Genomic DNA, 22,312 nt, shown 5'->3' on the forward strand with positions numbered 1-22,312 from the left:
TTGGTGCTGGTTGTCAGTGTGGACAGCAGCTGGAGCTGTTGCTGGAACCCTTGATGTTTTCTCATGTAGGTCTCTTCATGTGCTGCTTGGGCTTCCTCACAATAGGACAGTTGGGGTCCAAAAAGGAGGAAAGGGGGGTTGGCAGCCCTCTTAAAGGCTAAGCTTAGATCTAGCACAGTGATATTTCTTCCATATTCTATTTATCAATGTAGTCACAGCTTCAGCCCACATTCAAGGAATTGGAGAAATAGATTCCATCTCTCTGTGGGGGGAATGACACAGGGAGGTATTTGAAGTTTTCAAGGAATAATTTTAAAGCATAGCAATGGCACTCTGATTATCTAGGAAAATGTCAAAAAAATTTTAGAGATACAAAGTGAAGTGTGTAGGAGTGAAATGACATGATGTCTGGGGTTTAAAATACTTGCACAGGAAAGAAAAATGATAAGGATAAAATGGGATAAATTTAGCAACTGTTGTAATATCTTGATAATTATTGAATATAGGTGATGGGAATGAGGAGGGATTAATGAACTCTACTTTTGAGTACATATGAAAATCTCATGATTAATTTTTTAAAATATTCAGACTCAAAATAATATTAGAGTTCCTAAAAGAGACTCGAAGTTCTAGTTTCATCTGGTTTTGATTTTGATTAAATTTTAATATTAAATCTTCTCCAAACACACCTGAAATAATATTCCCCAAAAGTACTAACTTGGGAAAGCACGCAGAAATGGAGAATCTTACAGGGGTGCTGTGGCGACTTTGGGGAAAATTAATAGCCTGCAGCCGAACACAGAGGGCTGCTTGACAATGGTCCCCAAGATGTGTTTTTTTTTCACTTGAAAGAAACTGTGAGGACTTGATGCTTTGAGGTTCTGCATCCATCTTCAGAACAGGAAGGGAAGGCAGGGGACTGCAGAAAATCACCATGACTCTGATCTCACTGACCCTCTGCATCAATACCAGCTGTTGTCAATCCACAAACGAATTCTTACATGAGGAGAGTAACTCTTCTTGAGTAAGCATCCTCAGATATGTAGTCTGTTACTTGGAATTCAAAGCATTTTTTTAAGTTTATTTTTGAGACAGAGAGAGAGAGAGCGAGGTCACACATCGGGGAGGGGCAGAGAGAGAAAAGGAGAGAGAGAATCCCAAGCAAGCTCCACCCTGTCAGAGCAGAGCCCAAGGTGGGCCTTGATCTCAGGAACCCTGAGATCATGAACTGAGCCAAAATCAAGTCAGACACTTAGCTGGCTGAGCTACCCAGGCACCTTGGAATTTAAAGCATTCTTAACTTACAGCATTCTATGAGCAGAACATGTCAAGGGATCTCTCCAGATATCCCGAGTTTAAGAACAAGGGACAACTATGGATGCCCTTTAGAGGGTATTAAAAAGAAATGTTATTTACAGAAAAAGAAGTCCAGGACCAGCTGAAGAAGAAGCATATTTGCAAGTACAAAATTCAAATTTCCAGCAGTTTCATCTCTGGTTATGTATGTACTCAAGAGAATTGAAAGCAGGGACACACACAGAGATTTGTAGACCCTTGTTTATAGTAGTGTTATTTCCAATAGCCAAAAGGTAGAAGCCACCCAAGTGTCCATCAACATATGAATGGATATACAAAATGTGGTATATACCTACATATATACATACAATGAATATCATTCAGCCTTAAAAAAGATGGAAATTTTGACACATACTACAACATGGGTGGACCTTGAAGGCATGTGTGCTAAGAGAAATAGGCCAGTCACCAAAGGGCAAATATTGTATGATTTCATTTGGATGAGGTACCTAGAATAGTGAAATTCATCGACACAGGAAGTAGGATGGTGGTTGCAGGGGCTGGTGGGAAGGGAGGAATGGGGAGTTGGTGTTTAATGTGTATGTGTTTTCAGTTTTGCAAGATGAAGACTTCTGGAGAGGGATGGTAGTGATGGTTGATGACATGAATATACTTAATGCCACAAGACGGTTCATTTTTAAATGGTTAAAATGCTACATTTTGTTATGTATATTTTACCACCCTAAAAGGTACTTATTTGAGCTTTGTGTCCTATAAAAGACCCAACCTTTTTTTCTTTTTTAAATGAATGGAAGGGAATAGAGGAATGGGCCTGGGGAGGCACATGAGACACAGCTTTGACCTACCGCCTTTGAAAGGAAGGTGTTACTTTTATATTGAAGAATCACCTTTTTTTTGGAAGGTTTGCTCCATACTTTCTATTCAGTTAGCTAGGCCTATAAGGTTGTTTTCACTGCAATTTTGCCTCAGATTTTAGTAATATTATTGCCACCTCCGAAATCTGTTTACACAAATCATGCTAAGTCTCATTCTCTCATTTTATTAGTCAGGCTTCCTCATTAATTTAGAAAATTGTTTGTTTAATAAAGACCTATCTTACTTGATCACGGTCTCTGAATCCCCTGGATTATGGCAGGGGTTTTACTTTGTAATAATCTCCCAGGAGAGCTGCCCAAACAGCTGTGAAGGCAAAAGGGAGAGCTACAGGGGTGGTCACATTCTCTCAGGCACAGCAACAAGGGACTGAAGCTGACCAAAATGAATCTTTTCTGCTTTTCACTGGTGAGTTTCTTTGGTAACCTCATTTTTATTTTATTGTATCAACTAAAAGGCATGGAGTTAGGGAATGCCCTAAACTTCCTATGCGGTGATATTAATTAATATATTTAGGGTCTCATGAGAAAAGTCCACATCAGAAAGAGGAAAAAGGATGTTTTTATTAAAGCACTTGAGCCAACTCTGTTCAGAGGCAAGTGATTTACAAAAATATATATACATTTATCTAAAACAATTACTACTTCGTTAACATTTTGATGCTGAATCTCTAAGTATAGTATGTCAACAATTTTTGAGGAACTATTTTCTTCTACTTATTATAAATACGAGGAAAATTTTGCAAAATGTGCTGCACTTGGGTTGCTTGCTTCGCTTTGGGACATCCTAGGAATCAAAATGTCTTCTCTATTGTTTGAGTAATGAATTCCGTTTAATGTTGGCTTTGTTAAACTACCATGGAGGCAGCTTTCCGAGTTACACAGTACTGTGGATGCAAGGTACGATAGATTATTTCAGTCCTGCAGATGTGCTCATTCAAGGGTATAAGCACTTCTCAAATTCTTTTTTACATTATTACCTTATTTTTTAGTTTAGCCTGAAGTAGATCAGTGAAAGTTAGCAGGTAGTCATAGATCTGGAAATACTTTATAACTCTAACCTGCAATTGTGACCATCTGCCAATGCTAAAAATGGATTTCAAAAATAATTTTATTCATTTCTATGTGTGTTTACAGCAGGACATTATGCCTATCCATTGGTTTTTCAAGATGTGGATGGGAGATCCCTGTCATTTGGGGAAATAAAATGGTTTACTTTGATGTTTGTTTTCTTTCCAAATTGCAAATAAGATTAACATAAGTGCTAGAGCTGGTGCTGACATAGGTTGTAATACCTAAACAGGAGGCATTTTAAGCCAAGATAACGGATTTAATCTTAGAGCATCTTGAAAAATAAAATGCAATTGTGAGTTGTGGCAGGCTGAATCATCGAGTTCCAATTGCCTATGTAGTCCCAATTTACAAAATAATTGCCGGTGCTCAACTTTGCTTTATGCCATATAAATCTGACTGGAGAAATCCCATTTCAGGTGATTTAAATGGTATTGTGCATTCTTTTCTAGTCGATCTAAAAGAGCTATATGTGGTTTATATGAATATACGTCCCATGGAAATAGGCAGTGTAGCAGCCGAGAAAACTGCGTTGTGAAATCACTCTGAATGGTTCTATAATCAATATGCTAATGTTTCTAGAACATAGCATGGCTCAGCATAGTGTGGCATACGTTCGTAATCCTGCTAGTGAAGACATATAACCATATACTGAGCATGATTGTCTCTCTGGGTAATATAGGAAAAGGAGGGCATACTCAAAAAGGATGGCTTCAAAGTCATGCCTCATGAACTCAATTTGACTGCAAGTCTTTTCCATGTTTTAAAGTCCTTAAAAATTTACTTGTGCAGAAACAGATTTGATTAGACTGCACCATCATCAACACTTAAATATTTTGTTCAAGCATTCCAAAGTTTATCGAAATTAATTGCTTTAATAATAAAATGTCCACAAGGTACTTGGGAAAAAAATCAAACTATTTTAGGTGGTTTTTTATTCCTTCCTGTGGAGTAAATAAATAAAATTATTTAGCATATGGGCTCTCACCCAGGGTGTTGAGACACCCCACTGTGCTGTTGTGAGCTGTGAAAAAGGGGTGGGGTTACAGTCTTCCCCAGGAATTTGTGCATAGTTCAAAACATATTTTATCTGTGCATGTAGGAATGTGAACATATGGGACGTTCATTAAAAAAAGAGACTAAAAATCCCTGATTTAGTGGAAATAAAGATAGCAGAATTAAAAAGTAGCGGTGTATATAAATATACTGACCTTTAATTCTGTAGGAAGGAGGTGGCTCTAAATACTAAGCATCCCATAAAGATTGCCACCGAAGAAAGCCAGAGAAAGAGTTAAACATTCCCTCATTTAAGTGTAGGGGGAAATTGTAAATCTTTTAGTAAATGGGGTTTTTAAGAGAAATATAAAGCAAACTTAATGAACTACCCATTCTGAACCAAGGATACTATAAATAATCCATTAAGGGTGATTGCTATTATTTTGGATCTATAAACTCGAAATGGGGTCTATCTTTCAAAAGGGAGGCAGGGATATCCTTTTATGCATGCCACTCTGACTCCAGAATTTTTCTTACAGTTTTACATTGTGATTAGGCTTTTAGAAGGCTTGCTCATTAGAAGCAGGATGATTTTCTTGTTGAGCTCATCATATAGTTATTGAGTTTAACATGACTTTGTAACCCAGTAAGGTTACAAATCAATTATCCCTGCACCATTTCTTCAGTGATTTGCAATGCTGCCTCTATTTTATCTGGAGTCTATTTTATCCCATTGGTATATCTCTACCCCTTTCCTTATACCTGTTCTTTTACATACCTATTAAGATAATTCTAATGCTAAGTAGACAGCTTACTCAAGAGAATACCCTTTCCTTGTCCTTCTTCAAAATTTGGACTCTTTAAGTCTTGGTGCTTCTATGTAAATTTCAAGTTATATGAAAATCTTTGATGGAATTTTGATTAAAATGGATTTAATTTTATGTCATCTTTAAGGGAAATTGACTTAATTATGGAGTTGAGTCCTCCCATCCACAAACATGTGTAGCCTTTCGTTTATTCTAATTTTCTTTTATGGACTATTAAGATAATTTGTACTTTCCTCTATAAAGTTCATGCACATCTTTTTACTAAATTTATTGCTAGGGGTCTAAGCATTTTGTTTGCTGTTGCGATTATTTTTCCTAATTTGTTTTGTGATTTATAGATACATTATAGACGTCTTGATATTGAAATTGCAAGTAAATAATTTTGCTGAGTTAAAATTCTGGTAGTCTACATTTTTTTTTCTTAGATTTTCCATGCAGATAATCTATAAGGTTTCTTCTTTAGTAATTACATCATTCTTAACTTTTCTCTCTCTTCTGTAATGTTGACAAGAACGCTCTAATAGCAGGCATCTTACTCTTGTTTCTAACATTCATGTGGTTACTCCTAACTGAGTCTTCCTGAGGTTTTTAATAAATAACCCTAATGAGGTTAAGGAAGTCCTCTCTTTTCCCAATTGGCTTAGATTATATCGCAGATGAATAAATTTTTCAAATTTTATTTCTCAAATAGAATAAATTTTTCAAATAAAAAGTTTTCCAATATATTATTTCAATAAGTTTTCTTTTTAATGTTGTAAAAAGGCATTTAAATGTTGAAATATCCTCATATTCCTACATTAAATACTAATTTTTATGTACACTATTAAATTTAATTTTGTTAACATCACCTTTAGAATATCTTAAAACTGTTTTATAAGTAAAATAGGTCTGTAGTTTTCTTGAATTGACAAGAAAATCCTGTCATTTTATTTTTCCAGAGTTCTGATTAATTTTATGTTGTAAGGTCTTAATATATTGCCATCTACACTTTTACCCAAATGTTCCATGTGTTTTCTATTTATTCTTATATGCTGCACCATGGGTAGACTCTTCAGCATTTCATAATTTTTTCAAAGGTCTAGAGTTGATCTTAATTTTTTTTTATTTTTAATATAAATTTCTATGATTATATTACTCATTTTCAAGAGTTTTTTGTTGCTCTTTAATGATTCTTGTTTCATTTCTGCCTGTTTGGTTTTATCATAGATTACTTATAATTGGATGTTACTTTTTCCTTTGTTCTATGAAGATCCCGTTCTTTGGTAAATTATTTCTCCATCCATTTTATGATTTCAATTTTACCTGGAATGAAATGGTTTTATTTTCAGATTGTCTATTCAGTTGGCTCTCTTTTTCAGCATTTAATCCCTTCATCCCTTGGTCAATGTCAAATGACAAAACTCTTTGCCCTCCCTAAGTCCCTGTGGCTCCCTCTCCCTCACCCTGCTCCCTCTCTTTTTCTTTCCTCTCTTCACCTCTCTCTCTCTTCACCTTTCTCCCTCTAGTTGTGAAACAGACATCTCAAGTCTCCAGAGGCTCCAACTTAGAACCAAGACTTACATGCTGGTCTAGGGATGTTATCCCAAGGTGATAGTTGGTGTATCACCTATCCAGTCACTAAGCCAGCTGGCTGCTTATTTCAGATCCCATTTTGCTGGCTGTGTTATTAAATTTTGCTTTTCTGGGGGCGCCTGGGTGGCTCAGTCAGTTAAGCGTCCGACTTCGGCTCAGATCATGATCTCGTGTTTCATGGGTTCAAGCCCCACACGGGGCTCTGTACTGACAGCACAGAGCCTGGAGCCTGCTTCGGATTCTGTGTCTCCCCCTCTCTCTGCCTCTCCCCTGCTTGTGCTCTCTCTCTGTCTCTCAAAAAATGAATACATGTTAAAAAAAATTTTTTTAAATAAAATAAATTTTGCTTTTCTGGCTTACAAATTTCTAGAAGCAAGGGACCCAGCAGCTATTGGAAGGAGATTGGTTTTTTTTTTCAGTCTTCTTTCTAATCACGAGTGCTTCTGTAGTCTCTGGAGTTGCTTTATGTGCAGGATGTCTACAGCACATTACTCCACAAAGCCCAAGATCTGGCCAGTGCTACCTGTTTGTGGATGGGTGCTTAACAGGTCGAAAGTTTTACATTCATTCACCGCTTTGTGTTTCAGTTGGATTTTCAGTCTTCCTACATGTTTAGGGATTTTAGAGCATATGTGACTTAGTTCTTACTTAAGTCTTTTTAATTTTCCCAATAATTTGCCATGTGTTTTGAGCGATGGTTATTGACAATACAAAACTGTAGAGCAGGTTAGTTTAAAGCTCTGTAAGTAGACAATGCAAAAGCAATTCAATCTTAGCTTACATCTTAAAAAAAAAAACATTTTTAAAGATGAAAACGTATTAACTGCCACACTACAGTTTTTACTCATTGTTTCAACCGAGAAAACTTTTTCAGAATCCAACAGACCTATGACACCATTATCGGCATCACCAGTTACTATAGAAATTTTCAACATACTGTATGTATACCTCTCTCCATTAAGGTTGTCTCGAGATGATGTCATAACTAGACCAAGTTGTCTCAAAAGAAGAAAATACAACAGCTCAACTCAGTTGATAAGTTTGCTTCCCAAGTACAAAGAAAATTCACAGTATAGTTCACAATGGTTTTAAATGCAGACTCATACATTTTAAAGTTCATTATTCCATCAAAGAATAAAAACAAATAAATACTATGATTTATTAATATGAATACTATAGACATTAATGTTAGTGCCTTCATTGTACTTGTGAAATACTTTTGCTGTTTCCAAGTATACTCTGTCTATTCATGTTATCCTGACAGCTCGTCTGTAACATGAATGAAAGTGCTGCTTTACAGTTGAGGAAGCCCAAGTACAACAGATTGTGTTTCTTACACAAGGGCGTAGTACTAATTAGAGGGATATGTATATCTGAAACCTGTGACCTGACACCCAACACAGTTTGTTGCTGTCCAGATAGGCCTTTATTGAGTGCCTGGAACTGGATGTCTTCATCATGCTTTTGAGAAACTGCCTCACTTTGTGCATTGCTCCCTGACACTTGTCTTGTTTGAATTCCTGGCTCTGTAGCGAGTGATGAGGATGCCTTTTTCTACTGCCTTGTTCACTGCTGAAAATTGGCATACCGTTAACTCAACCTCTATGCCCAGGAGAATTTGGATAGGGTGCTTTATAAAAGTGGGTAGATAGGATAGATGACTTTTCAAGGAAAATATCATTTTGTTATTTTTCGCCTCATAAATCTCTTTTATTACAGGAGGGCTCTATGGATAGCTTATATGAGCCAGTCCCAGAGCAACAAGCTAACCAAGGAAGCACCTCTGTCGGGACTGGTTCTCTTATCTCACTTCATGGGGAGAGTGGAAAAGCACACGCCAATCTCTTCATGGTGAGTGAAGCCTTGAGTTGGGTGGGTGACTTCTCTATTACAAATTGAGAATATTTTGCTTAACGATACCTGTTAATGCAACGAAAACCACTCGTCTCAGAAAGTTCTTCATTTACTTTTAGTTTCTGATTTTCTCTTCACTGTTGTCTCTTTCGTGATTTTAGCTTATTGATATGAACTACCTTTTATAGAGTATGTGATTACATAAGTTAAGTCACTTAATCCTCAAAGCAGCCTCATGACAAAGAAATAATTATATCTTATTGGAGATGAGGAAACTGCAGGAGAGAAGGGAAAATTAACTTGCTAACTGTGAGGTGTTAAAGCTGGCAACTAAATATATGTAGGTCTGCATCAGTAGTTTATTGGTACACCAGGTGTTCGGGATGGGTGGAGGGGGGCCCCAGATTTGTAGCGTTTGCCGCTTGTCATGGTCTAAGTGCTCCTACTGTGGTCATTTTCAAGCCACCAGAGGTTTAACAACTGGCTTCCAATAGCTGAATATTTATTTGTTCATTATCTCTGGTGCCTACTCCAGCGTACCACTGGTGGCTTTAAAATCTGTGCTAACCACTTTACTAAGCTGCTCCTTAAGTTTATGAGCACACATCGTGAACTCACAAAGCCTGAGTATGACTGGAATGCAAAAGCAGATCATTTTTTTGAATTATCTTTATAATTACCAGAGGCACAGAGTTCCCTGTGCTCTGCAAAATTGGCTCTGTCCCTGTTTAACAGTGCCGGCTGTTTTCTTAGTTGATTGTGCTGTATTTAAATTAATCCCATACTAACAAACTTACTTTGCTTCTATTGTGGCTTAGTACAGTACAAAGCATCCTATGTCTGCTACAAATAAAGAACTGTTTTAGGGACACCTGGGTGGCTCAGTCTGTTAAGCGTTTGACTTTGGCTCAGGTGATGATTTCGTGGTCTGTACCCCTCCTCCACTCATGCTCTGTCTCTCTTGCTCTCAAAAATAAATAAATCATAAAAAAATAAAGAAAGAACAGAACTTTTTTTTATCCTTCTAGATATAGATGCCCCAGTAACAACACAAACATTAATATCCGCTTCCTATAAGTAAAGCACTGGAACAGGTGATGTTACGTATGACATTATTTGTGTTGATCATCACAATAACTTCAGAGAGGTTTAGAAATGTTGAGAAGGGTTAAGTAACTTTCCAGCTTAAAAAGAGGATGACCTACGATTGAAACCCAGATCTTTCTTTGCTCTAGAGAAAGGATTACAGTAAAGTACTTTCAAGTTTTATACCTACCTTTATGCCTACCTATTTTATTCTGTGGGAACATTCCTATGAACTTCTTTTTTATATAGCTTACAGATGTAAGCAAACAAGTTCAGTAATAAGTCTCAGTAAGTAAAAATAACCCCCCAAAAATTTAGTGTGGTGGAAACTCTTCCCTCAATTTATACCCTATTCAATATCCATTAAGATGTTGATGTTGACAGATATGCATAAAGAGAGGCAACAATACATTTTACATATTAATGTGAGAGAGAGAGAGACTTACATAGAGACTCTCAATTGAGTGAGTCCACAAAATGTTTGTAAGCATTTTTACTCTATCATTAAAAAGAAAAATTGAATAAGCTGAAGAGCCTGAAGACATTTCTTTAAATGTGTTAGTTTAATAAATATGCATGAAAAACAAACAAGTCCATGGCCAAGCAGTCTACTAGAATTTTTATCAAACTTCACTTACATTACAAAAGTAAATGAGAATAATAAAAACAGGATTTAAATTGCTACAACCCTATCTCTCTCTCTCTCTCTGTATATATATATATATATGTATATATATATATACACACACACACACATATATACACATGTATATCATATAGATGTATATGACTCCATATTTAATTCAAAAATATGTGCATACATATAAGCATAAATTTGTGTGTGTGTGTGTGTGTGTGTGTGTGTGTATACACTGAAAGGCAACCAGTTCAACCACTGATCCTAGTATTAACTGTTAAATTATACCAGTCCTTTCAAATTACAACTGATATTATATTCTTTATAAAAATTATTCCACAGCTTGGATATAATAAAATAAGTCTTTTAATAATGACATTTAGTGATTTACAACTTTCCCTCTGATCCTCTGAAGAATGGATCCTTTTCTCCTCCTAGTATTCTCACTTCCTTTTTTCCCCGCTAATTCAAGGGAAAAAAAAAGTTTTGGACTAGTTTTAAAAATACCAGAAGAATATTATTCTTTTTGGATTGATGTTCTAGAAATACTATAAAACCGACCCTAAAGTTCATGGAGTTATGTCTCAAGCTCCCAGTCCTCAACCCAAGTGTATCTGTGACCTTCCCAGAGAGGAGAGGGTGCTCTCCAAACAGACAGCATATCTAGTTGATATAGTGGAAATTAATAGCCTATACTAAAAGTAATATCATTTGTCACATGAATTGAAAAGAAAACTCACAATGAGAGAGGAATCCTAGGCTTCCTGACTTCCCTTAAACATACTTTATTTATTCCTATTTATTGGGAGTTTTATGATGTAGAAAACACTGTTTTAAACAAGGTGTGATGTAACATAGATGAGAATAAAATTATACAGAGTTCCAGAGGAGATAATCCAGTGTAGATCAGCTTCAATTTAAGGGTTGAATAAGTATTAAAGGGAAAGACGTTTATTTGGAATTTTTAAATTAAAATTAATTGAAGTATAGTTTACATATACTTCAAGTTTCAGGTGTACAATGTAGTGATTTGACAGTTATATACATTATGATATGCTCATCATGATAAGTCTAGTTACCATTTGCCACCACACAAAGTTATTACAATATTATCTACTATATTACCTATGCTCTACTTCTCATATCTGCAACTTATTTTATAACAGGAAGTGTATACCTCTTAAGCCTCTTCACCTATTTTGCCTATCTCCCATCCTCTTCCTCTCTGGTAATCACTAGTTTGTTCTTTATATTTATGAGTCTCTCTTCTTGTTATTGTTGTTATTTGTTAGTTTGTTTTGTTTTTTAGATTCCACATCTAAGTAAAATCATACGATATTTGTCTTTCCATCTGACTTATTTCACTCAACATAATACCTTCTAGGTCCATCAATGTCACAAATGGCAAGATCTCATTCTTTTTATGGCTTTTTGTATATAATATATAATATTCCATTGTACATATAAACCACTTCTTCTTTATCCATTTACCTGTCTATGGTCATTTAGGTTGTTTCATATCTTGGCTATTATAAACAATCCTACAATAAACATAGGTATGCATGTATTTTTTTTTTCAAATTAATGTTTTCATGTTCTTTGGGTAAAAACCCAGAGGCGGAATTACCAGATCTCATGGTATTTCTAGTGTTAGTTTTGGGGGAACCTACAAACTGTTTTCCATAGTGGCCATACCAATTTACATTCCCACCAACAGTACATGAAGGATCCCTTTTCTCCACATCTTCACCAACAATTGTTATTTCTTGTCCTTTTGAAACTAGCTGTGCTGACTGGTGTGAGATGATATCTTATTGTGGTTTTGACTTGCATTTCCTTGATGATGAGGGATGTGGAACATCTTTTCATTTGTCTGTTGGCCATCTGCATGTCTTCTTTGGAGAAATGTCTATTCAGTATTTTGGGATTTCAAGTGAAGAACATTTGAAATGCCCAGCTTTCATTTTAATTGCCGTTCCAGGGTGGTTGGTAATGGAGAGCTGGTCTAAAGAGAAATCAATTGAAAATACAAGATTTTATTAAATTTCGTGAAGAGGAATAATAAGCCATCCACTTGTATATTAGCAAAGCCAGAGAGTTTGGGAAAGCTACTGCTAAAAAAAAAAATGGGTAAAAAGTTTTATGGAGTGAATACTCCTGCAACTAAGTAAATAATTTATGCTGAAAGAAAACATGCGAATATACTAGCCTAAGGGTTGACTACTTTGTTACCATATTAGCTACAACGCATGCCATTATGGCTTGATTCTGTACCTATTTTAGTACCTCTTTATCATGTCTGAAGCTAATAAAACATCTTGATTTAGAAATAGAGTGAGAACATAAAATATTTGTACCTCTGCCAGTTGGAGGTTAACTGGATCAGTCTTGAATTATCTGATTTGCCATCTATATTGACTGAAGTAAGCAAATAATTGTCAATTTTCACTTCATTTTGTAACTCAGAAGTTAAACTGATAAGAAATTTGAGCCTTTTCAAAAAGAGCATTAATGTGGGGTAGGGGCGATGTCCCTATTATTTACATGCTGAACATATTTTTTATATGTTGCACAAATATTCCTTCAATAAATATTTGTAAGCTAAATGAATGGATAAGTGAAGTTCCATTAATTACGCCAAAGGAAGTCTTAATAATGGAGTATGTATGCTGCAGGGTTAAAAAGCATGAGCTTTGGAGTTGAGCAAACAGAAGTTCTCATTCTGGCTCTGCCACTTACCAGCTATTTGACCTGGGAAAGTTGCTCAAATTCCCTAGACCTGAGTGTCCTTCTCTATAGATTGAGAACCATCCTTTACATAGGGTTGGCTGAGTTTATTACTCCTCCTCTCCACATGTGGGAAGGATCCAGCACAGAAGTTAAAGAACATGGGAAGGGCTGATACGTCACATTGGAGCTGAGGTTGCAGACTGCAGACCCAGGGGCTGATATTTTATGGCCCATGAGCTAAGAGTAATTTTTGCATTTTTAAAGGTTTGCTTAAAAACAAAAACAAAAGTCAGAAATTGTATGTGACCCACAGAACCTAATATATTTCTATCTGGCTTTTCACAGAAAAAGTATACAGACCCCCTCAGGCTGTGCAGTTACAGACACAGGTGGCAACTGAGTGCTTGAAAAGGGGCTAGTCCAAATGTGGATGGCAATAGGGGTAAAACACATGCCACATTTAATTTTTTTAAGTGTATTTGTTTTATTTTGAGAGAAACAGAGACAGTGTGAGTAGGGGAGGGGCAGAGAGAGAAAGTGAGAGAGAGGATCCCAAGCAGGCTCTGTAATGCCAACACAGAGCCTGATGTGAGGACTGAACTCAGGAAATATGAGATCATCACCTGAGCCAAAACCAAGAGTCAAATGCCCAATAGACTAAGCCACCTAGGCGCTCCAATTAAAGCCTTAGCATGAAAAATGTATAAAGCAGCTTATTAACAATTTTTACATGAATTACTTGTTGAAATGAGAATATTTTGGGTATGTTAGGTTAAATGGAATTTCACTAATTTCTTAACATGGCTACCAGATTGTGGCTTCCACATCACATCCCGCCTTTCAAATGTTACATGGATATTTATGTATTCTACCAAACCTAAATTATATATATATTATTCAGGCTTTAGGAAACTTGTAGAATGTAGTTTTTAGCCTTTTGGCCTCTGATAGATGGAGGCACAACTGAAGGAAGGTGAGGGTATGTTAAATGTCAATCTACTATGTCCATCATCCTTCCTTCAGAGTCTTTCACCTTTCTTATCATTAGCATTACTATCCTCAACAAAACAAAACAAAACAAAACAAAACAAAACAAATAAAACAAAAGCAGTGCCCTTTCACCTCCAGAATTCCTCTACAGTGGAGGGGAAAAGTGGCTAGCTTTTTGAAGGTGGCTGTTTTTTGTCTTTGCAGAAAATAATTTGTATCATCACTACCCCAGGCTAACAGTATTATCCTAACATTTAAAGTGAGTTACAACCCTTCTGTAATATTTGGGTCTTCTAAAGTGGTGATAAATTAAGACGTTTGATTTTATCCAGTTAAGAAGGAGAGGAATGGGGAAAAAAAAACTATCTAAAACTATTACATTAAAAAATAAATCACAAAGAAAAGAGTTGCTATAACTTTGCTAAGACTTTGCTACAACTTCTGGCAGTTGTCAACAGTATTGAGACATCAAAGTAACCAGGTAGTGTCATACGTTACTTCGCTTAGGGATGCATAGATATTAAAGTATAAAACTCTTGATGATAAACATTTAATTACATACTTTTAGATGTAGAGGAGACAATAGGGAACATGTGTGTGTTACCCAATGAGGAAGTTGAGATTAGTAACTTGTCTGAAGAGACAGATGGAGTCAAGACTGGAGTTATGGCGTCCCAAATACTAATCTTGTCCTTTGGCCCCCTCTGCCAGAAGTGTGCATGAGTGTGTCTGTGTGTGTCTGTGTGTGTGTGTGTCTGTGTGTGGTATGAATGTGTGTGTATGCGAGTTAGAGAAATCAGGAAAGCAGGAGACAGGTGAGTGGCAGAGTACTCTTGGGAGATAAGCAGTGAAGAGGAAGAGAAGATAGGAGGATAAAGAATCCAACCTTATAATATATATGCTAAATATAATCTGATGATAGAGAACATAGCAGGAAGAACTTGAGATGGGCAATGTAGTTAATAGACTCGAGTTTTATTCCTGCTCCCCAGGCGGCTGAGAAATGTGTGTCCTTGAAAATGTTATTGAACTTCTCTGACCCTAAGTTTCCTGAGCAATAGAATGTGGATAAAAATGTCTGCGTCTCGGTTTGTAGTGAGGATCAAATGTTATAACACACGTTAAGCACCTGGCATAATGCATGTTAATGTTCATTTTCCTGCCTTCTGCAACCCATCACACCAGGGCAGAGCGATCCTTTAATTTAATATCCTTGATTAAATGACTTTAAGTCAAACTCTCACTTGAGCTCGGATGTCGTTTTAAAATAACGGCTCAAAAATAATCTGTAATCAACACTCCTTACCTAAAAGCATTGATTTTTACTGGGCTGGACAAGAAGAAGCAACAGGATTTATTGTTGATGTGCATTAGAACACCCAAGATTTTAATCTCCACAAATTGCCTCAAATCATGAACACTCAGGTTGAGTGCAATGTTTGACAATTCAGCCTGAGATTTCCCATGATGTGTAGACAGCAGCGAACAAGGAAATCTATCACAGTGTCTCTTGTTTGCCTAATTCCTATTTCAGGATGGTTTTTTGTTGTTGTGTTGTTGTTATTTCGTTTCTTGGGTGGGGGAGGTCCATGTTAACTTAAATATTATTAAAATGCAAGTTTAATTTTTTATATACTCACTCATCAACATTCTGTACTGAAAAAAAGCACTGGAGAAATCAATTAAACTGTTCCCAGCTACCAGATGTTAATCAGAAAGTAATAGAGCAGATTCAAAGATAGTTTTAAGGACAAACAATACGATACATGTCTAGCAGTTGGTTAGAGCTCAGCACTAATGAGGCCAAGGTCAGGGGTTTAATCCCCATATGGCCAGTTATTTTCGCTGTGTTCCATAGCCACTGGCAGTACCCATGACCCCAGTCTGCTGTCTTGCCTATGCGTGCCATTGATCATTAAGGAATCTGGGTTGGAAGATGAGAAGGCACAGCACAAAACCATTACCCACAATGGGAAGAACAATCAAGGCAAGAACAACCTTGCTGACCAGTAGTTCATTTGCCCATGAAGATTTTCCTTCGCTATAATCAGTCTTCAGGCCACCAGTATAATTCTCAGCTTTCAACTTAGGATAATTCATGGGTCAATGGTAAGAGCGTTATGAGAGAAAATCGAGTTCTTGCCCTAGCTTTGTTCTTAAATAGTGCTGAATAAGTCCTTACACTGTCTGGATCTCAGTTTCCACCTCTACAAGATAATAGGATAAGACTAGATGGTCTTTAAGGCCCTTTGCTGCTCTAAAATGTTTTCTTGAATATGTTTTAAATTATTTTGGAAAGGGAGTGTTGTCTAACATAAAATACTATTATTTTCCTTTTGGGACTGTAAAAGACAGACTTCTAGCATGACCTCTAATGAACCCAGCTGTATTAGTCAGTGTTCTCTAGAGAAACAGAACTAATAGGTTGTGGGTATATAAGAAATTATTTGCAGGAATTGGCTCATGTGATTATGGAGGCTGGCAAGTCAGAAATTTTCAGGGCAGGCTGGCAGGCTGGAGCCTCAGGGAAGAGTTGATGTTATACCTAGAGTCCAGGGGTGCTTGGGTGGCTCAGTTGGTTAGGTATCAGACTCTTGATTTTTGGCTCAGGTCATCATCTCACAGTCATGAGATCTAGCCCCATGTCCAGCTCCGTGCTGACAGCGTGGAGCCTGCTTGGGATGGTCTCTCTCTCTCCCTCTCTCTCTTCCCCTTCCCTCATTGTGCTTCTCTCTCTCTCTCTCTCAAAATAAATAAATAAACTTTAAAAAATACCTAGAGTTCAGAGGTAGTTTAGTGGCAGAATTCCATCTTCCTTGTGGGAGACTAGTCTTTTTGTCTTAGTTCTTCAACTGATTAGATGAGACCCACTCATATTAATGAGTGTAGTTGCTTTACTTAAAGTCTACTGATTTAAATGTTAATGTCATCTGAAAACTACTTTCATAGTGACCTCTAGGCTAGCATTTGACCAAATATCTGGCCTAGCCAAGTTGAAACAAAATGAAGCATCATATCTGCCTTCCGATATTTAAGCCCTTGTGTAATCCCCACTCTTGTGTATGATTTGATTCCTATAGGATTTGGCAAAAGTAACAGGAAGTCACTTCCATAATTAGGTTACAAAAGACCCTGACTTCTGTTTTGCTAGCAGACTGGCTCTATCGCCTGCTTGGCTTGAACATTACGATGAAGCAAGAGCCCATCTAGAGAGGCCCATGTGGTAAGGAACCCAGAGCAGCTAGTCAGCCCACAGCCAGAAAGGAAATGTGGCTTTTATTTCAACACTCTCAAAAACTGGATGCTGCCAACAATCACTAAGTGAACTTAGAAGAGGATCCTTTCCCCAGCTAAGCTTTGGATGAGACCTCAGACCCTTGGATCGACAACTTGACTTCAACCCTGTGACAGATCATGAAACAGAGGACCCATCTAAGTCATGCCCATATTTTTGATCCACACCAGCTGTGAGATAATAAATGTGTATTGTTTTAAGCCATTGAATTTTGGAGTAATTTATTGCACAGCAATACTTCACTAATACAGGAACTAAAATTAATTTGACAAGTTATTGATCAGATTCATTTGCAGATAACCAAATCTATGCTAGCTGATTTAAGCAGAAAGGGATATATTACAGGTTAACGAGAGCTCAGAATCTTTGGGAGGTTGAAGACAGATACCTGGCTGAGCTTGCAGAATTACTCTGAGAAACACACTGCAAAACTTGCCACTAAAGAGATTGTTGCTTCTGTCACAAGCAGAAAGTCAAGAAGACACTATCGCCGTGGCTGCTCCAGAACCACACTGTCTCTGCTGAGATTTGTTACATTAAAAATGGATGCCTATACTTCAGCTTTTGCCCCATGTTAGTCAGTTTTGTATCAGTGTCTTAGGGTGGTGCATGAGGTGGACAGGACCCCACACATCTTATTCTCGTTACAAGAGTAGTTTCTTTCCGTCTTTCTCTCTTTCTTCCTTCCTTCCCTCCTTACTTTTTCCTTCTCTTTCTCCCTTCCTCCTCTTCTTCTTACCTTCTTCTATACATTGATTTTATGTTTAGTGAATGACAGATGTCAACTACAGTAAGAAATATATATATACCCAAAATATGTAGAGAGAAACATAAGTAGCTATGGAATTAAATGCCTTGCTGTAAGCAACAAGCTTGACTTCTATAAGAATTTTCAGAAGGAATTTCCAAAAAATATATAATGTAGTTGTCAGGAGCACAAAACTTGGGGGTCAGATAAATCTTATAAAAATTCTAGTTTTGAAATTGACCAGCCTTGTGATCTTGAACAGTTTCCTTTAACACTACAAGCCCGGTTTCTTCTATCCAGTGAGGGAACTGTTTGCTGCTCTCTTATTCATCATTTGAGAATAAAAAGTAACAATATAATTAACATTATTAGTACAGTGGTTGGCACAACATAAATGATCAATAATAGGGTGTTATCTCTAAGAACCTAACTGTGGTTTGTGGTTTAACGGTGCCAGTTCCACGGAGGTGAGATTTAAGCTTTAAAAGAAGATTTAAAGGCAGATTTGAAGGAAGAACTAGGGTTAAAAGTGGTGAAAGGAGGCAGTTAAGACATTATCATCGCACGCTGTTCTAGCATCTTTCACAGAAGAGCTTAAAAAGCACTTAAAGCCAAGTGTCTTACAAATGGATAAAAGGACACACTGAAATGTGACATGTCATTTTAGAATAGATGAATAATGGAGAAGTCAAGGCAGGTGACTCTCAGGTTGGTATTCTACCACTCAACTGCATTTCTGACTTGCCTCCAAACTATTAAAACTGGGATTTTTTTGTTCTGTCTCCATATTAGCATCAGCATTGACAGAGCTATTAATAACATAGACACTAAAGGAAGAAAATGAGATTAACAATGGCATCCCATCAACTGGGTCTTCATCAAACTATGAACAAGAGGAGTCAGTGTCAAAACAGTGCATGTAATCCTTTTCTTGATTTCTAGATTGTAAAATGACTCCTAACAAGCTGACATATAAAACATAGATTACCTTCATTAAAAAGACTGCACTTTTCTTTCATTTCTTATTTTTTTACCCATTATATCTATGATGACATACGGTTTTTCTGCCACCAATTCATGGGTGAACACTACCTGGTGGTCTTAATTCGTTTCCTCTCGTAAATAGAGACTTATGTTAAAGTAAAATGAAATCAATAGATTAAGGTTAATTATGCCTTATTCTCTTTTTTATTTCCTCGGCTTATGATACAATGACTAATTGAATCTACTGAAAGCCATGGTTCTCTCTTTAATCATGTTTTACAGAATAAGCCCATTCTCACTTTAATTTTCTCTTAAATGCTTTTGTCATCCCCACTGATTTTGGATTGAAATAGTGTAGATTTAGGAACCATGACTTGTTTCTACTGGAAGAGATTTTAAAGTTCTGTTCACCAACCTTATTCTATAGATGCAGAAACTGAGGTTCTGTGAGGAGTTTTTGGATCTTGCTAATTTAGCAGCAGACCTGGGGAACCAAGCCAGCTTCTGGAGTGCCAGTTCAGTGTTTTCTCATTGTGAGGATGGAGTTTGGTATTTTTACCCATCGCATTTCCTATCACACTTCCAACAAGTTTGTTTGGCTTGCTCTTGTTCCATTTGGGGCTATGAGGATTAAAGAAGATAATAAGTGACAGCAAATAGGAAACTTAATAAACATTAGTCGCCCTTCCCCTTCCTAAAATCTTGTGTAAATATAATTTCATACATCATGACACATTTGAAGATACTTAAGAAAAGCTCTCTTTTTAAAGAAATCTGGAATGGAATCTTTTTGTAAAGGAAGAATCTTTTATAATGCAAATAACCATCCCCTAGGTAACTTGTTTTGTCATCCTGGATATTTATAGCGCTGTGAGAGGAGTTTGTTAGTTCAGGATTGATAGAAAGCTCACTTGGCATACCCGTAGACAAATGGCAAAATTTTATGTGATTTACCAGCTCTGTCTGTGATGGATTAGATAAGGTACCTGTGCATTCTCCAGGCACTACCAGCTTTGTGATTTGCCCTGAGATGACGGGCCATGTGGGGATGCCATCCACCACCTGCTTCTCTTGAGGATATCAGAATTCATTAGCTATATAGGGTTGTTACTTTTTGACAGGAGCTGGACAGGCTGGCAAGAAAGTCTACTGTTCCCATCAGGAGGAGCTGACATTGCTTCTTCTTCTTCAGTGCATTCTCATGGGGGGATGAAATCTGTTCTCTCTCTGAGAACCGTGACATTATTGTAGTAATATAGTGGGGGACCTCCAATGTACAGACTGTCATCTAAATTCAGTGGCTCCTGAAGTGCCCGCTTCTAATTAAATGTGCTGTTATAAATTACTGGACCTTCTCTGATGATGATGGCAGCATCCACAAAATGATGAACGCCTTTAAACACATCAATGTGCTGTCTATGCACTTGTCTTCAAATAATACTAAATTATTAGTATTGATGCTTTGGTAAGGGTGTATTTTCTGAATTGTTTGTTTAGTAGTCGTGAATAGTATTATATTTTCTCTGCTTTTTCAGTCACTCTCCCTCGGGCCACTAGCTCTCATTTGTGAGATCTCTGATCTAGATGGCAGGTGGCTTCTGTACCTGTGCAGTCAGGTATAGAAGTAGAATTGTGTTCAAATTAAGACACCAGGCACAAAATACCAGTTTTACCACAAATTAGTTATGTGACCTGAGGCAAGGCTTCCCACTGCTCTGTGCCTCCGTTTACTTATCTGTGAATTGAGGATAATGATAATAATATCAACCTCACAGGATTGCTGTGAAGATTAAGTGAATTACTATATATAAAGCATGAGAATTGTGCTTGATATTACATGACTGCTGTGCCATTATTGTTCTGCAAATGTGTTAAATCAAGAAATTAGAAAAGCGGTAGGATTTAAAGCCTTATCCCTCTCAGCAACTTGCTTTAACCAGTTGGGCTCAGACTAGCTGCATCTACTAATATTTCTCTTTGCTGTGTGATCTATTTGATAACTTAGGAGACTCCATCATGGGATTTTTCTCCACATGTTTGCAATAAGATGTCGAGGCAAAGTAGAAGAGCTCATGGGCGGCAGGACTCCTTTATGTGGGTGATGGTCTCTTATCCAGTCACACAAATGTCCTCTTTGTTTTGAGAACAGAGCTGATGGTTCATGTGTGTGTGTGTGTGTGTGTGTGTGTGTCCATGTGGTGTGAACACACTCTCTTTCTGGTGGCTTTAGGTGTACTACAAAACTACTATATTAATTCTGAAGCATCATAATCCTCTTTGCCAGATGTCTATTAGAATTTTTCTGTAAGGAACTTACAAGAATGAGTTGAACAAAATAGAAATTGGGTTAACTCATTTTAATGAGAAGTTATATGTATGCATACATACATATGTGTGTGTATTTGTCTTTATGTTCAACTCTTGCCTCAGTATTAGAATTCTATGTAACTAAAAATGAATAATTAACTTAATGGGAAATAACATCTAGAGTATCTTCAGTGTGTTGGGCATCATGTAAGGATTTTATAAAGACTAGCTCATTTAAACTTCAAAGTTAAGGAAACTGTGAACTCCAATAGGATCCTGAGATGAGCAGTCACTGATGGTAAATATTTGTGAGAAGTAACACTTGTAATTTTTCTTTGCATCCAAAACGGTGTCTGGTCCATAGTACATGCTCAATAAATACTTGTTGAAAGAACTGTGAATGTGTCAGTGAATGAATTATATAATTCCAAAAGAATATATTAGAATTTAAAAAAAATGACTAACATTTAATCAAAGTTGAGCACTGTATGCATGACCCTAGACAAGTCAATTTACCATTTGGGATCTCAGTTTATTCGTCTGCAAATCAAAGGTCAGATCTCATCAGCTCTGTAGTCTTAAAGGTTCACCATGGGGTTTACACCATCCTTTACTGCCAATCAGTTTTCTCTGGTGCAGAAACACCTTTCACATTTCCATTAGTTAGGCAACAACAATTCCTGATATGTTCACTTCATTTTTCCTTTTGGCTTTGTGATTTGAAAGTAAGATTTAAAAACCAATAATGCAAGAAACAGACACATATTAGATTCAACCCCAAGGGACAGTCAACCATAACCACCAAATGAAAATAGAAATACAGCATTTAGTATCCAAAATTTCTTTTAAGTGGCCCCTTTTCTTTCTTCATTTTGATTTTTTTTTAATTTGACCTAATTTTACCTTGTTTCACAGTTAGGTGAAAATGCTTTACCCCTACAGTCTACTGTCATCTACTTGAATAATAATACATTTTGGACATATTCTCTACTTTCTGTTGGCCCGTTTGTAATACGTTGCCTGCAT

The 22,312-nt window shown here is 36.8% G+C and overlaps 1 protein-coding gene across 2 annotated transcripts in view; it reads left to right on the top strand.

The window, feature by feature from the left end:
- Nucleotides 1-2,488: 2,488 nt before the first annotated feature.
- SAMSN1 (SAM domain, SH3 domain and nuclear localization signals 1) overlaps nt 2,489-22,312 on the top strand; it is a 139,511-nt gene continuing 119,687 nt past the window's right edge. The window contains exons 1-2 of one of the 2 annotated variants that reach the window (XM_043593838.1): nt 2,489-2,598; nt 8,375-8,506. In XM_043593838.1, the coding sequence (XP_043449773.1) occupies nt 2,575-2,598; nt 8,375-8,506 (156 nt within the window). In that variant the 5' untranslated portion in view covers nt 2,489-2,574. The remainder of the gene's footprint in view (nt 2,599-8,374; nt 8,507-22,312) is intronic. The other variant, XM_043593839.1, reaches the window with a different exon arrangement.

Source organism: Prionailurus bengalensis, chromosome C2 (assembly GCF_016509475.1).
Source record: "Prionailurus bengalensis isolate Pbe53 chromosome C2, Fcat_Pben_1.1_paternal_pri, whole genome shotgun sequence".
Lineage (NCBI taxonomy): Eukaryota > Metazoa > Chordata > Mammalia > Carnivora > Felidae > Prionailurus > Prionailurus bengalensis.